At 36.3% G+C, this 17,401-nt stretch overlaps 1 protein-coding gene across 1 annotated transcript; it reads right to left on the bottom strand.

Annotated features, from left to right (window-relative positions):
* Window positions 1–424: 424 nt before the first annotated feature.
* LOC105362146 (uncharacterized) lies at window positions 425–17,138 on the bottom strand. Its single transcript, XM_011499498.1, has 7 exons — window positions 16,850–17,138; window positions 12,164–12,307; window positions 11,800–11,961; window positions 9,287–9,466; window positions 6,826–7,101; window positions 3,162–3,484; window positions 425–978 (listed from the first exon to the last, which is right to left on the bottom strand). The coding sequence occupies exons 1-7, from the start codon at window positions 17,082–17,084 to the stop codon at window positions 832–834; spliced, it is 1,467 nt and encodes a 488-aa protein (XP_011497800.1). The 5' UTR covers window positions 17,085–17,138; the 3' UTR covers window positions 425–831.
* Window positions 17,139–17,401: the final 263 nt, after the last annotated feature.

The following is a 17,401-nucleotide window of genomic DNA, read 5'->3' as shown; positions in this document are numbered from 1 at the left end:
CGGTATTTGTTCAGGAGTAGATATTTTTAGATGTGTTTGTCACTCACGAAAATAAATCTAAATCAATTTCTTTTCCCATTTACGATCGGTATTTCGTTAATAAAAAAATTAATTCGCACTTGCAGTCTCATTAGATACTTATGTGTACGTATATATTTTGTCGTTAAAAATGCTCCGTAAAATCGATTCACTAAATTACCAACGATAAAATAGCAGAAACGAATATATTATTGATCATCATGGACAAGAAGCAAGCTTAATTGTACGGTCGAGGTATTCGAAACCACTCAAATCAAATTAATAAAAGAAAAAAGACTATTTTTATAGAAATTATTTTTAAACCAAAGATTAATAATAAGTATTGACGTATAAAAATCCGAGGACTAGTATATTTGATTATATTATGTTATGAAATTAGGCTGTCGCATGTCACAAAGACACGTGACGACTTGACTTTAAAGCCAATTCCGCATATGATATACATTATGACATTATATAGAGTGAATTTTAATTGAACTTCGATACAAAAGATCCTAACGTAAATACTTAAACGTCAAACGTTTCTTCTCTCCCTCCTCTATACAGACGTATAAATGCAATATTTGAACAATCGCCTGAATTATCGCGATAGCCACGATGTAGCTACCCTTTTTATGAGAAAAATACCAGATTTCTAGCAACAATTGGTAAAACGCCAATCCCTTTATTATCCGATGAATTGAGCGAGAATATATGTATGCACGTATATAGATGCATTTGTATGTACATGTGCACGCGAATGCACGCACACAGTGTGCATTTGTGGCAGATGATGCGTTATGTATGCGTGGGTTATAAGCGATACATATCGGAGGATGTACAAGGTTTCGCGTCATTTTCGAAGAGCGGACTCGACGGTTCGTTATTGGTCGTTGTCGTGCTTCTGGTTTTGTTGTCATCGGCTGCATTGCTCATGGCACCCGATGTCGTCGGTATTTGCTGAAATGGAAATGGATGAACATTTGTTAGATATTCGTGATAAAGTGTGTGAAGTATGTGTCGTAAAATTGGCGAGGGTTGAAATGTGTGCGATAAGCGTGAAAATAATTGCATTAACCTGCCGTTATGTAAATGAGTAAATGAGACGTATGAAAATGTTTTAAATAAAGTCGCTTAGACGCGGGGCGATGTAAATTATAGGGTATGACAGCTCCTTACTGCAATATTTTCATAAATAACTATCGCTTTAAGGATATAATGTTAATTTCAAAATGTCTATGCATAACGATGAAATTGCAGTTTTCTATAAATAAGCTCGTAAGCTTAACTCATTCTCTAGGTCATAGTAATTTGGAATTACAAATTTATCTCGTCGAAATTATAACGTAAAAACAGATAAATTGATTTAAATTTTTTTTTTATTTTTTTTATTTTTTAATGCAGCGAAGATTATTATATAAATCATCACGAATGTATTTCATAAAATACAATAACACTTTTAATATTTAAAAAAGTTTATGTTTATTTATATAGCCTGTAAATATGTTATGCAAACTCTGCTGTTTCTCGTATTTTCATCAACAGCGTAATTATTTATTTTCAAAGCAATTCGTTATTTTGTTTTTAGATACAACTATTTTCTTACAAAATCAGTGTAATTTATAACGAACTGCGAAAAATATCCAATGAATACAAAACTGACGTTCAAGATCATCCGTATATATTTATGGTTTTAAAAAGTTTTACGAGCATTAAAAAATATTCAAAATATCGTGAAAAAAAATATATATATATATATATAAATATATATATATATATATATATATATATATATATATATAGAGAGAGAGAGAGAGAGAGAGGCGTAGAGTAAAATGAAATCTCAGTGTCTACGATGTTTGTTTATAAAATTTCTGGGATATAAAGCAACCATTTATCTTTAATTTCCAATCTATTATCGTATTATATATTATAATCGTATAATCTTATATATATATATATAAAATTTTATTACGTCTTATTTTTATTTTCAAATAAATATTCATATTTTTTAAAATCAACACGGAGATTTTACTTAATAACTTTTATCGTTTGACAAATACTTTTGATATTGTAAAAATAGCCGAGATGCTATTGTATTTCTCTGTTCCTCTTGTCTTTTTCAATGTTTGCACAATGCTTCAGCCACATATTCTGGAACACGATAAATTTCATTCATCTGTCAAGAGCACAGATTAAGGAATAAAAGTGGATATATTAAAGCACTTAAGTCATTTTCAAGTTACGTCGGCTACAAAATCTTTGCCAGCCGTGTAGTTGCGTAGCTATGTATTGACTAAATCATTTCTATACCGGATATTATGTTTCGAGATGTAATCTTACAAAGTTTCTACTACACGCATCACAATTGACAGTTTCATGTCGCAAGTGAAATAAGAGACGAAAAAATTCTTTCTATTTCATTACTTCGACTTTAAATCAACACTTTTTAAAGCTTCAAAATTCAATCATTTAGAGTGAGTCTAAAAACTCCACTAAAGCACAATGTCATTCATTGTATCATAATATTTTATCATACTCAGCCCTAATATGAATTTACTTTTATTACGGACCTCGATAAATCCGAGGATTTGCAAGTAAATTTTTAGACGTACAAATTGTATCAACAATATTCTAATGTGTGTCGTATGAAAGAGAATTTGTCGTTGTTCGCTGAAAAACTTATCGAATTCTATTTAAAATAGTCTTATTTATGACAATATTAATACGATCTTTATTTCATAAAAATAAATGTCATGCCATCGTGACGTAATTGAGACAGTAGGTATGTAAAACTGTGTCGCCGGGTGTCAAAAATTTAATAGATGTCAAGAAAAACCGGGATACCACCTAAACGAATGAAACCATAACGTTAAAAGTACAGATTTAGCAAGTAATAATAAATTGACCCGACTTTTTATATTAATTATCTTATTTTAACGGCGTGTGCCGAATACTTGAAAATTAATTTAATTTGATAGTTAAAGGGCCCGAGTGGGTGAAGGAAAAAAGTGAAGTTTCGTTTTATCATCTTAGGATATATTAATTGATGGGGCTAGAGATTTTTGGATAAAAAAAAGCTTCGGCTCCCAAAGGAGTTTCGAGATGAAAAAACATAATTTTAGCGACGATGGGTGAGTCACCTCGTTATAGAAGATTTCGGTAGCTTCCTCCACGGAGGGCAGGAGCTCGTCGGTGGAGTGAGGCGTCCTGGGACTGGGGATTGGCGCGACCGATTGTTGCTGTTCTTGTTGTTGATATTGCTGCTGCTGCTGCTGCTGCTGCTGTTGGTGCTGCTGCTGGTGGTGGTGCTGTTGCTGTTGTTGCTCCCGATGCTTGAGCTTGAGCTCAACGAGAGCGTGGCGCTGCTCCTTTTCGTTTCTCTCGCGTTCGAGGCGACGTGCGCTGTAGCTTTTGGCCGAGGAGGTCGAGCTATGGATCGAGGCCAAACTCGGTCGACGCGATCCTGTCGAATTTAATGAGATAGTAAGCTCGGTATTTATGTTCCCAACCACATGCTCGCCTGTACTTTATTTTACTAATGTTATTTAATTTAATTGTTCTATTTCATTTAGCGCTAGCCTCCTGGTATTGTCTTTATTTTTGTTTTACAATACTTTTCACTTTTCATGTTCGCCGCTTCTGGTGTAATTTAAGCATATTTGGTGAGACGAAGCACCGATTGAATCTCAGAGAGTCGTATAAAATAAGTTTAACTTAATGTATTTTTCTATGTAATAGAGGCTGGTGATTTTAATCCGAATTTTTAATAAATTTTCAAAACTGGTTATTAGATGATTTGTCAGTGTATATAAAAATATTTAAGCCGTCGGTAATGAAATATTTTATTTTTTATCTAGAAAGAAAATTGTTTTTTAATTTTTTTATTTAAATAATTTTAATCATTTTTTAAGCAAATAATCAAATAATTCATTTGTCAAAGAGACTTAAAAGGTAAAGATTTTTAAACCATTAATTGAGTTCGACGCATTTTCGAGGCCTAAGTATGAAACTTGTAAGGCACATAGCTTGAGAAAACCTTTCGTTCTATAAAGAAACAAAAACAAAAAAAAACAAAAACAAAAAAAACACTATAAAACTAAGAATATTTATATAAATAGCGAATGAAATTCTGCTCTGTTTTAAACATTTTGATAAGTAAAATTAATTTTTATGCAAAATTAGTGCTCATTTTGCTAGAGTTATAGATTAATTAAACTTCATTTTATCGATCAATAAAATAGTCAATTTTACGTGGTTTAAAATCTCATATTGTTAAACATGTTTTACAATATCTCCCTTACATTTTGTATTTATAGTTGCGCGAAATACATATTTCAAGTATATAATATACGAATTAAAACTTTTTCTACGATCGAAAACTTATGATTGAATTTTACTTTTATAAATATTTCTATTTATTATTAAATATATTATTATTATTATTATTATTATTACTATTATTTGCTTATGCCAATAATAGCATTAAAATACAAGAAAGCTAGGCGTATAATATTCTATGATGTAAACATTCCAAAAAATATATTAATATCATGCGATTGTTAAGATTAATGATCTAATGTTTGAACAAATCCTCTATTTGAGTAGTTAAAGTAATTATTCTAATACATTCCATAAAAGTATTCATGTTAAAACTTTAAATGATTTGTTTAATCGATCGATTTTTTTGGGAATAAAATGTAGAAATTGAAAGTTACCTAATAAGGAATTCAGTACAATTTTGTTTTTGAACGTAACTAAACCAAAGCGATGAAAACAAAAATTATTCATAGTATTATTATAATAATAATTGATTATTCGTTATTGAAAAAGAGTTATTCCTTTTAAAACACTATTTGATAATTGATACTTCTAATTATATGTTATTATAGTACAATGGCAAGATTATAAAATTGTGATGATATATGCAAAATTGCATTGATGGATCACAGACTTCTTTGCAAATCTAATTTTTTGTTGAATATTGGTAGACAAAGTCACGTATATGATTCAAGAAAGTAGCGAATGCTTTCTTGCCTATGGATTTCAATTATTCGAACATCAGATCCTTTATCTTGAACATTTAAGAAAAAGGTGACTCAGCAAAATATGATTATACTTTTAAATAAATTAATATCAAACCAACTATTCTAAGTTCAATGGGCACTTATTACTGCATAGTAAAAATAGCTATTTACTTTCTCATTATTCATTTTCCATAAATGATTGTAATAATGGCAATACAGTAAAGCAGTAAAAATATAAATCGCATGCATTTCATTTAATAATTTTTGAATGTGAGTGCAGCGAGTTTGCTAGTGTTATTGTAAAGTACATAATGTGATTAAATTGTTTATAATATAATTAACACGCGTGGTTGTATCTTACCACAAAATCGGTGAATTCACAATACGTGTGTTTGTGTAGTTAAACTAAAATAGTACAATAGTATACCGCTGCCATCTTGCTGTCTCGTAATAGCAGCCTTTTAACAATTTGTATTAAAATTTTATTGTCAATCAATGTGTCAATCAAAACATCTTGGTGACTTCACATTAATTCTACAGACTTTTATATATCAAACATATTGTTTCTTGATAAACAATGACTCTCGAGCTTTATAATAATTTTTATTTTTATTTAATCAATATCCCGGGATTAAGAATTACAGTCAGGTGTATGTAATTATACACGATAAATAAATATATAATTCACATTGACGATGTTGTAGTGCATTTAATAATATAAAAACAGTACAAAAGTGTGGACTTCAGGCTACGGAAAATCCATTAATGTGCCCGAACTTTTTAAAATGCGGTTATATAAATTCAAAGAAGAGATCTCGCAGAGTTTTATTCTTTCTTAATAAACAAAACTTGACAATACTTTCACACGATAGTAGAAAATAATAATGAATGAACATGAACGAGGAGGCAAATGTAATTGATCATTAAGTGATGTTATAAACTAAACAAAAATAAAGTCATCGTAATTTTAGAAGTCGTTAATCGTAGTTAAAAAGTTAGAATAAGTTTTGGAATTTATTAAATAATTTGTGAATAATTAGTTATATGGCATTTTTATCGGGATGTACACGAATAATCGAGAAGAGAGTTTTAATATCTTCGGACGAACAAATATTTCATTGGCATTGGTCTATAAAATTACTTAATCAACATCATTTCGATCTCTCATTTCACATTGCAATTACAAACTGAAAAAATAAATTGATCGTATCTTCAATAAATGTCTATCCGACACAAATACTCGTAAATACATATTCCATGGGGAACAGGTAAGGATACGTTATTGAACATTGCGTATTACAAAGTACGTATTTTAAGAGCACAATCGACATAAACATTTATTCGAAAGTAGTCCATTAATTTTTTTCAGTCCACATAACTCCATTTCCTTCCCGGGATATGTATGCGTGACGCCTTGATATAAGAAAGAAAGAGACGGGTTGAAAACAAGAAATCAATGCAGAGTAAAATCTTGAATACATGAATGAAGAATGTGTGTATGGATACCCATATAGAAGGGGCGGAGGGCGGATGCATCCACAAGACGAGACTGTGACATCGACGTGGGGGTTTTTGGGAGATGAAGGTATCGAGAAAGAGTGCGGTAGATTGAGTGTGATAGAGGTATAGGGGTAGATAGATAGATAGATACATAGCGAGAGAGAGAGAGAGAGAGAGAGAGAGAGAGAGAGAGAGAGGGATCGCGCTTGTATGTATGAGATAGATAGATAAAGATAGAGATAAGGCATGTACAGCTTAAGGTCGTGATTGTCGGGTGTACCGAGGCCGTCGGATGATCCCTCAGCGACGTCGCTGAGGGCCCGCCGGTGCTTGCCGCCGTTGCCCGGTGTTGGCTGGGCCTCCCGATGGCACGAGATCAGCAAGATGGCCGCGGCGCGTGCCGCACCTGCGCGCGAGGCCGGCACCAGGGGCCCCCGGGTGGACGCGCCCAGGGCGTCGCTCTGCTTGCGCGCCAGCGCGCAGCTTAGGGTCCCGCCGCTGCTGCGCTGGGAGGAGCGCGAGGACGGACGTCCCCCATGGAGCGCCAAAGGAATACCTAAGCAATTACGAACCAAGTCACCTGATGGACTACGCGGGCCTTGCGGAGCTTTCGGACAGCTGGGGCTGGGGTCGGCCCCGGCTCGGCGTTGTCGGGAATGCGGTGGATCTGGCTTGGCGAGGTGGAGACCTCGACACGCGCGACCTCAATTTTCTCGCTTTTTGGGTTTGCGCTTGAACGAGGCGGTTACGTATGCCGCTCGACCGCTATTGTCCATGACACGGAGATTTAGGCTAATGCGTCTGGTGGACGGTTATGGTCGCTGGGTCATTTTATCGAGTGCGCAATTCCATTACGTTGGACTTGCGTCGTATTGCAATGACTGTTGCGCGTATGAAATGCGAGGGACTAATTTGTCGTGGGAATCACTTTTTCCGGGAGATCACCGTTTTAATAAGTGGCCAACTGATAATCTATTTAAATAATTAAAGTACGGCCGTATATTTTAATTTGAAATTTAATTTGAAATTCCGTGGTCAATGCATCAGGTAGGCGTAATTAATGTTTCCGAGTTCTCCGATTGATTGCTCAAACTGTTTATTTTGTTGCAAATGTTTTCTCGCGAACCGTTGAAGAACATTGCTCGACGATTTTCAATAATTTTTCTTTTACTGACTCCTATATTTGTGAAATTCAACGTACATATTTGACTGATATAATTAATTTGACGCATTGTAATTTATTTATATCGTATTGTAAATTCTTAAAGCTTATTCTCATGTTAATATTCTTACAACACTTTATCGCCTAAAAAAAGTTTTTCTTTTGTCCTTGTTTAGGGAAATAAATGTCGCTAAGCATAATTTCTTACTTGTAATTCTTCCACCCTAGTGACAATGCACTTTTCCAAGACTTTGCAATTTAAATTTTTTGATGCCTTTCAGGATTAATTTCCAAAATCTTAATCATTATTCCCATGTTTTGACACACACACACACACACGCACGCACGCGCGCGCGCGCGCGCACACACAGAGAGAGAGAGAGAGAGAGAGAGTCAAATTTCATTATATTAAGATGAGCAATTGAAACTGTTTATTTCCTAATATCAAGTACTCTAGCATCTAAATATTTATTGCTGAATAATTTAAAACAATAGTATTACTTTCAAAGGAATTAAGTACTTTTCTACCGAATCATATTATTTAACGAACGAACGCAACGAACGAACATTTCAAAATTCTCCTGTGTTAAAAATATCTTCAATTTGTTTATCACAATAATCAAGTGATTAAGTTGTATTTGAAAAATATTATGCCCACTGGTGATAAAAAGTAATTGAATGAAGAATGTTTCAATTTAATTTAAACGTGCAAATTCAATGGAAATTATGAATTGAAATTTTCCTTATTTTCTTGCGATTAAAACTTTTAACATTCATTTTTATTTAATTCAATTATTACGATAGAATTAGTTTCTCAATGCTAGATTTACTGAATATTATCTTAAAATTTCATTAAAGCTATAAGTAATTAGTGTTAATAATTATAAATAAAATGAATCGTCGTAATATTCTCATATACTATCGATTGTTAATTTTTTAATCACAAAGTTTACATAACGAAGGTTACTAAATATAAGTTGCTAATACAATGCCGAATGTTTATTTATAGGGAGAATACAATTTCCCCCAGCATTGAACTTTATATTTAATCATTTATATTTTATCATCTAATCAACTTATTTAATCGTCAGCTTGAACGAAATCTTAATTAAAAAGTTAAAATTGCCCGTACATGTGCCGCGACGTGCAAAAAATTTCTGTTAACGTTGACGAAAGAAGATCCGATAACGCGCATCAGAAAACAGTCGTACTTATGTGAATCGATACAAAAAAAAAAAAAAAAACCAGGCGAGCTCATAAATAATTCAGAATCGCTACAATCACGCAGTATTCAACCGCAATTGTGCAATTAAAAAAAATCCGTTCATCCTTTCTTCCTTCTTTTCATTCAAACTACCCCCGTAAATTTCACGAGCGAGCGATAAATCAATTGGCCTTTAAAAGCCAAAATTAAGATAATCTTAAGGATAGCAGTCGACAAAGTGACGACGAGCGATAAGTCGCGCGTTCCTTAAATCTCATTGGTGCCAGGATACATCGACCGAAATAACAAAAGCCTCCGCGGATAAACGCACTACTTCACGACCCAAATCATACACATTATCAACGGTATTATTACCTGTGTCGCTGGAGAAGAGCATGGGAGGGGGGGCCTGGCCGGCATTGGCGTAGTGTCTTGGCCTCGTGTATCGCGCCCTGCTGAAGAGCTTCAGGACGAAGCAGATCAAGCCCGTGAGCACAGCTATGCCCGAGGCGACGCCGAGCAGAGTCGGCAGGTCGGTTGCTATCAGCACCAAATCTAAAACCGAACTTGGCTATTAGAGTCGCCCTGGCACTGGCGTCCTTACGTGTTTATGCGATTAGTTTTAAGGACAATGGGAGGATAACACAATACTATAAAGTGGCATTATAAGCAATTTTCAGCCCTCGTTTAACGATACAACGATACTACAAGAGAGCGTTGAGCTATAATGTCACGTGGTACTCGACTATATATTATTTCGTGTATGTGTCAATTATTGTTGCCTCGATTTGATCGAATGTACAATTGATACTTCGTGGATTGCGAGCCTATGATATTTTGAAAATTTACACCAATCGCACTTCCAAGTGGACATCTTAAGAATTAAACATTCCCCTATCGTAAATGAACTTTACGATACTAAAAAGTCTCGCGGGAAATGCTGTTCGCACTTGTCATGTTTTTTGCATTCATAGATTACTACTACTACCTTACTTTCTTAATGTACCTATAAATTGAGTTTCGTACTTGCTTTTGTAATTTAACATTAGCATAATTATACGTATAATGATTAATTGAATTTCTTGTTGTTTTGTTTTATTTTCTTTTCTTTTTCTTTTTAAAGAATTTATATTATGCATCATTGGTGCACGATTGAGATTTACATACTGATGGACTTGTTTATAGTATTTATTGATTTTTTGGATAAATTATACAATTCTATTGTAAAATCTCATGGATACCTTAAATACATTATAAATTTGTTATTTTCTTAATAATGCTGGGGGGTGTTGATTTTTGTTTTTTTTGTTTTGTTTTTTTTTTTTTTAATCATCCAATTTCGTATAACGCCTTAACGCTTTGTACTTGGGAATTATTACCAAACAATCGCTAATTACATAAAAAGAATTTTTCATTAGAAGTTGCCTTTTAAAACATCTATTTGTCAATGAAATTTATGCTTTTTCATTTTTAGGTCCAGTGCTCACGCCTAGATGAATGCAGAGTAGTAAAGCACAAGAGCGAGAAGCCAGCGCGATATTCCGATCGACTTAATAAACGCGATTTTCATTTAATATTAAACAGCCAATATAACAACAATTAATATAAAATGTCTACTAATGCGGATATAAGGGACGAGGTCGAATAAAAGAAACGTCGTGCTCGCTGAAGATTGGTGGACGCGGGATTATCTCGTCAGTAGAATCGGTCATTTTTCATCAGCCGCGGCATAGAGCGAACAATAGACGAGTCGTGGCAGGTACCTCGACGGTAGCGTAAACGCGTAAACTTGTCAATGGCAGCATGCAATTGTACTCGACCGTACGCTGATGTATCAATTGTACGTACATTTTTTTATGCAAGAGTTGCTTTGGATGGAGGTCGATGCAACAATCGTTCATTGGCAATATCAGCTTGATTCGCTACACGAAAAGATTCCTCTCGCATTGTATACACGAGGCTTCGCCAACTCCATTATCTCACACACACAGGCGCGCGCACGTGTGGCATACGTATATTATATATATTCCGTTATTTAGAAATTTGTGCAAAACACACCAAGTGACAAATTTTGGTCCAAAAGGTTTTTTCCAAGTCTGTCTTTGTTTCTCGTATATTCTCCTATATATCAAATATATATATATATATATATATATATATATATATATTTGCATAAGCATATTAAACTATTTTTAAAAGCTCAAGATTTTAATTAACGCACGTAAATAAAAAAGTATCCACCCGGAGAGGAAATAAATTCTTATTTAATTATACTGTGAAAATTAAATGGCTGAAAATCGGTATTCCGAGCGAAATAGGAATATCATGAAAAGCTACTATTGTACGAATGTTTAAAAACGAAAAAGAAAAAAAAAATTCAAACGAACATGTAGGAGTATTAAAATTTGAATTTTAATTATCAAGCGATTATTAAAGTTTGAAAATTGACATTGTAAATTTAGTGGCAAATAGTCGTTGGCGATAATCGTAACATCCATAGACGTTTTTCTTTATCCTTTATTTTCAATGAACTTGCCAATTATTAACCGCGACAATTTATTAATTATAAAAATCCCCCTCTTGAATTTAAAGTTCGCAATAATAATGTCGTATGCCTGCAGTTGAAATGTATTCATAATATGGCACACAATCTTCACAAAGGCTTGTGAAATTTAATTGCGGTGTGCCCAACATACGGTTAAGCGAGGCTTTCAATAAGGCGCGTGGAAAAGCTCTCGCTTAATTACCAAAAGCGTGTATCGCTCGTTAATTCCTTTTGGTCTAATTGTCCGTTTCTTGCGCTCGAGGGGCGGGCCGGGGCGAGGAGACGTTCTCTGTGAAAGCTCTCCACATTTTTTAACGCACGCGTAGCGACCGCGAGTTCGTACCTGCGGCGCAAAAGAGCTTCTTATTTGGCCTGGACAGTGCCACACGATGGTAGCCGGCTTCGCACTCGCAGACGGCGTTGTGCTGCACTTGCGTACACGTCGAGTGCTGATCCGTGTAAACGCAGGTCGCTCGGTACAAGCACTGCTCGCCCAGCTTCTTCGCTGCAAATTATTAAAACAAGTTTTGAGCCGTATATGTTTCAAGGGCAGCACGGGGACGGGGAGATGGATGCAAACTGTATGTTGAAGAGGAGTGTGATGGAGGGAGGGGGGTGACGGCGTGGAGAAGAGGGGAGGAGTATAAGGGGTTAAAGGAAAGTTAAAGGATTGAAAGAATAGGCATAATTCTACGCTTAGCACGTACGTTTGGCACATCCTTTGGTGGGCCCAAGTTGAACAGGATATGGCTTTTCGCAGCCGCAGAACTTTGTCTCGGGATCGCAGAATACGTGTTGTAACGTAGGATTGCACGTGAGATCGCATGGGGAGCCCAAGTATTTTGACTTCTCTGAAAATATAGTGAAAGAGTCTTCGATCGATTTGTGATCTTGTTTTAAGATTTATTGCTCGATTGCCAATGTTTCACGTCCGACTTATTATAAATATAATGTCAAGTGGACAATCCGCCAATTCATTCGCAATATTCACTTGTGCTGAGTACAAATTATTTATAGTACCTAAACATTGTATGCCGAAATTTTTTAAATGCGTTCATTGGCCTTCCATGGTAAATCAGACGCGTTGAAAAATAATATTTTTAAGATTATTATTTATTTATTTATTTTTGAAACGAAATGTAGAATTATAGTTAATGTATTGCAAATAAAAATATAATATATTTATTTTATCGAAAAGATGTTTATTTACGTTGGGAATTAAAATTTCTTTTCCAAAATCACACAAGATTTATTTCTGAAAATAAAATCTCGAAAGATTAGTTCATAAAAAGTTGAGCCCTTTATCATAAATGTTAATGCTCTTTAGCCACGTGAAATTTTTATAATACTTAAACCTTGGCTAATCGTATAATATTATAATAAGCTAAATTTTTCAAGCGTTCTTTTATTTTATTCTTACGTATTGATTACAATATTATTTTTTCAAAATGCTTTCCAAACACTTGTACATCATCGAAGATTATATAATATATATATTTTTTTTTATTAAAATGCTGCAATATCTATCATTTATACTTTACATAATAATTTTGTGCATATAGCTTCAATATAAGAAATGGACAGATAGATTTTTAAATAATCGATTAAATTAGTTGCAAATTGATATGCTGTTCGGTTGGAAAATTAAACAAACCAATTATCTGTATATAAAACAGAATATTACAATTATTATAATTGGCAAAATTCTTTTAATGTTGGCAATTTTTTCTTTATATCGATAAAATAAAAGGAAAATAGTATGAAAAAGGCTAATTAGTTTTAATACGAATATGAGCTTTCATTCTTATTCCTTTACTCTTATTGGTATAATTAATAATTTAGAATTAAAGGAAAATGTGATATAATATCAAGTACGATTATTTATATATAACTTATTATTAATACATTTTAATTTATTTTAAAATTGTATCAGTTTCTTTATTTAGTTTAGTAATATATTTGTTAATTTTTTTTTTTACTGCATTTTTTTCACAATTTACGAGCTGATTGCTAGATGAAACGTTAAGTATCTTTTACAAATGTCGGTCGTTATTGTGTCAAACTAGTTAATCAATAACTTTCACAATTTTCAATTCGCAACTTTAATTATTTATTAAATCATGCGATTTTTTTACTATACATTATTATGCTTTTGTACGAGCATTAGAAGTTATAAATTAATACATAGAATGTCCGAATATATATATATATATATATATATATATTAAATATCATACTAATTAATAGTGTTTAATACGTCGATAGATTATATATATTTTTTATTAAATATGAACATATAAATATATAAACAAAATGTATGAATCGTGTAAGGTATAATGACATAATTAATAAGCTTGTTTTGGCAAATTGAAGTAATTTATTTCATAATGAAATATACTAGATTGTTACGTATCCTCTTGTGTATCAATGTAATGTGTAAAATTTTCAACTAGTTTTATTTAATTTCAAGTAGAAAAAATAAAAACAAATTGCGCTTGATTAATTTGGCTATTTTACGCCGTTAGTACGTAATAACAATAAACTATTTGTTTTATTAAATAATGGTGAAGATTTGAAACGATATACACAGGAAACTTTATACAAACTGTATGCATGCATTTAGAAAAGCTTTTAGCTTGATTATTTGAAATTCTGAAAGCGAAGAAGCATTTCTGCTGAAAAAATAAGTTTTAAGATAGGACATTTAAAAAATATAATATTCAATATGTCACCTGTAGAAGGTGAGAGACCTGTGAAAGCTCTTATTAAATTACGACAAAATGATGTTCATCTTAGCGACGAGTTCCTCTCCCTCTCCTCTCCTCAATCATTTATGTTTGCCTTTTCAAATAAATTATTTTCTGATGCACAAATAATTGATTGCATATATCATTACATAATGCATGTATTGAATCGATAATTCATTGTATGAATTTATGAAAAATGTTGCGGTGACAGGATCGCGAGGATGAACCGAAATTCCATCAATTATAGACAATTGATAATATTTCAATTACATGTCAGCTGTCAACATATTCTACCAGCTTTGTTACATCCATTTTCCCTCATGACAATTATAAATACCAGTGATAATGATTTGATAAATAACATTATTATCGCCTTATATAAAAAAAGCAGCTTACACGGACTTTTTATAATCGACATGCTTATCAGTTGGTTCGAAAATCCCCTTTCGTATGACGTTAAATGCAAAATAATACTGCCATTATACGAAAGTTCCCTTCCATTACATAACACTCTAACCAAGTACATCATTGACATCATTCACATGAAAGTTGCTAAAATTGACACGTGCAATACACGATGCAATGCCCTCGTTTGAAAACTTAAAACGTTCGAGGAATGATAAAAGGCCTCGTAGAGGAAACGCTACTACGTGCCCTACATCCACCATTGTCCATATTTTCCATACCATGGAGAATCGCTCTTTCAAATGGAGAAAGCTATGTTTTTATCGACGACGACAAGCTAATTAGCATTATCACTCTGAGAGATACACGGTGAGCCAAGTGCTTCCTCTTGAAAACGAAAACCCTCGTACCCTCGTGTAATATCGATTCGTAAGGTCGCACCCTGTGTTTGCGAGAGCTTCCGGCTTAAGGAGAGGACAGCAGTAGTTCAACGTTACTCGCTAGTGGAAAGTGCCGTTATCCCCCTCATTCATCTAGTCTCAGCTACGCGAGCTCCTCGTTCATTCACCCTTCTCCTGCTCGTCTTCTGTCTTGGTAAATACTCTTGGAAAGATCCGAGACTCCCCTGTCGGGGATGTGTCTTAAGGAAGACGAAACTTTACGAATGCGCTAACGCGTTTGGTTCACGGTCTCGCGGCATCCCCCATCCAATCACTCACGCACGCATTCACGCACGCACGTACGCACGCACGCACCTCACACGAGTACATTCATTAAAATCAATACTCCGGGGCTGCTGCTCGCCAGAGGAGTCTCACGCCTTCTCTAACCAATGGCCATCGTCAACAACCCAACAACACACGTGCTCGTATGCCAGTGCGCGCTTCTACATTCGTCGACCCGTTGCACTTTCCACGTGAACACTTCGGCTCCATATGAGCGTACGGGGCCATGGCGGATGATGAAGGGAGGGAGGATGGGAATAATGGGAGGAGCGGAGACGAACGGCGGGTGTAAAAATGCGAGTCTCGTCGATGACGCGATTTGACGTATTGCCGTGCTTACGGGACTGCGCCGATATTTTCTAATACAACGGAGAAAAGTGCACGTGCACGCAATGCATCGCTTTCAAACTACTCGCCGATTACGAATTATGGACTTTCACATGGATTAAATTCACCTTATTCAATTGTCGTCACCATGAATGTCTTAATATTACGGGGACTTTGCGGACTCCATTGGCTTCAATGCAGTTGATGGGCCGATGGGGTGAGTTACGTTAAATGGATAGTTGAGAGAAAGGAATTATCAACTCGACGAGCGTATGAGCGAATCGATATGGAATTGCATTCGAGCTAGAAAAAGGGGGCTCATCCGAGAGAGAACGGAACGCGAGAAAGCGGGATGGAGATGGCCGGATAAATAGATAGATGGTGAGGCAATGAGCGCCAGCGGAGGGAGGTGGGGCAGAGAGCGGCAAACAGTCGTACACGAAAACTGGGAATAAGAATAAAAGTCTTTTTTTAAAGTGCTTCTTGACTGTTGACGTACAGCCAGGTCATTGCCTTACGATGCCATCCGACAATGATGTAGCGAAACAAGCCGGAGACACAGCGCGTCTAACTATGCTGGATGTAATAATGAATTATTATGTAAAAATAAGCTAAGATTCTATGACCAAGTTCCCTTTATCGATTGGCCCGCTGCCTCTCTCTCTCTCTCTCTCTCTCTCTCTCTCTCTCTCTCTCTCTCTCTCTCTGTCTCTCTCGGTTACGCTAAGATGATAAATATGACGCCACGGTGACATAAACGAGCGTTGCGCGCGGGAAGAAAGTCATTCCCTCTCATTACCCTCCCCCTCGCCCGGCCTAATTCCGCCCAAAGGAGCGTTTGACCGCTGCAGAAATCCACTGGCAATTATTAATGAAAATTGAGCTTGGAGGTCGCTCGAAAGGACGTTTGCCCGGGAAGTGCGAAAGATCGCGAGGAAGGAAGTAGCCTCCGTATCGCGAGTGCTACGTAGCTTTCGCGGCCTTCGACGTTTCGACCACACTACGACCCTGAAGTCGCGCGGAGCCGTGGACGCGGATAACTGGATCGAACGAGGAGTTCGCGTGCGAATCCGAGACCCGGAGAGGAGGGCCAACAATGCTCGCGACGTCGCACGGGCATGAACGAGCCGGCTTACGGCTTACGGGCCCGGAGGCAGGAGCACAAGACCGCGGGATAGGATAATCGTACCTGCGGTGACGTTGAGCTCGGCGTAATCGTCCGCGAGGTCCTCGTCGGCCAGCTCGTCGTAAGCGTCGAGCTCGAGGCCCGTGCGCTGGGAGGCAGGCCGCTCATCGTCCCCGGAAAGCGCGCGACTAGGCCGATCGCTGGGACCTACCGCCCGGAGAGGCCCGACAATCAAACAGCCGGACAGGATCAGCCAGCAGAGGCGGTTCAGTCCCAGGGCGAAGGGAAGTGCGCTCATCGCCCCCACGGCGCGAGTCAACCCCCGAAACCGGCCACCGCCGGAGCATCGACATTTTCCGCCACCGAGGTGGGAATACTCCCCCTTCCGACGCCAACGCCGACGAGCGAAGCCATTCCCCCACCACATAGCCGTCGCTCACCACCGCCGACGCGCACGTCTGCGCGGTGAACTCTGCGCCCCCGCGTTCGTTCCTTCGAGGGTCGGGGAGCTTGGGAGGAGACGACTCTTGACTCCTCCGAGGCTTCGACACCTGTTCGATCGGCCTCGATCGGATTTTACGTCCATCCGGGAATGGCCTCAGGAGGCGACGGCAC

Source organism: Ceratosolen solmsi, unplaced genomic scaffold (genome assembly GCF_000503995.2).
Source record: "Ceratosolen solmsi marchali unplaced genomic scaffold, CerSol_1.0 scaffold35, whole genome shotgun sequence".
Lineage (NCBI taxonomy): Eukaryota > Metazoa > Arthropoda > Insecta > Hymenoptera > Agaonidae > Ceratosolen > Ceratosolen solmsi.
The sequence above is the reverse complement of the archived record's forward strand: the minus strand, read 5'-3'. Positions and strand labels throughout refer to the sequence as shown.

Bases quoted from the DNA above. Each gene is read 5' to 3' on its own strand.
- LOC105362146 (XM_011499498.1), bottom strand. From the start codon at position 17,084: ATGAGCGCACTTCCCTTCGCCCTGGGACTGAACCGCCTCTGCTGGCTG. The intron at 9,467-11,799 runs GTACGAACTCGC...GTTCGGTTTTAG, and splicing joins GAAGCTCTTTTGCGCCGCAG to ATTTGGTGCTGATAGCAACC. The intron at 7,102-9,286 runs GTAATAATACCG...GTAATTGCTTAG, and splicing joins GCTCTTCTCCAGCGACACAG to GTATTCCTTTGGCGCTCCAT.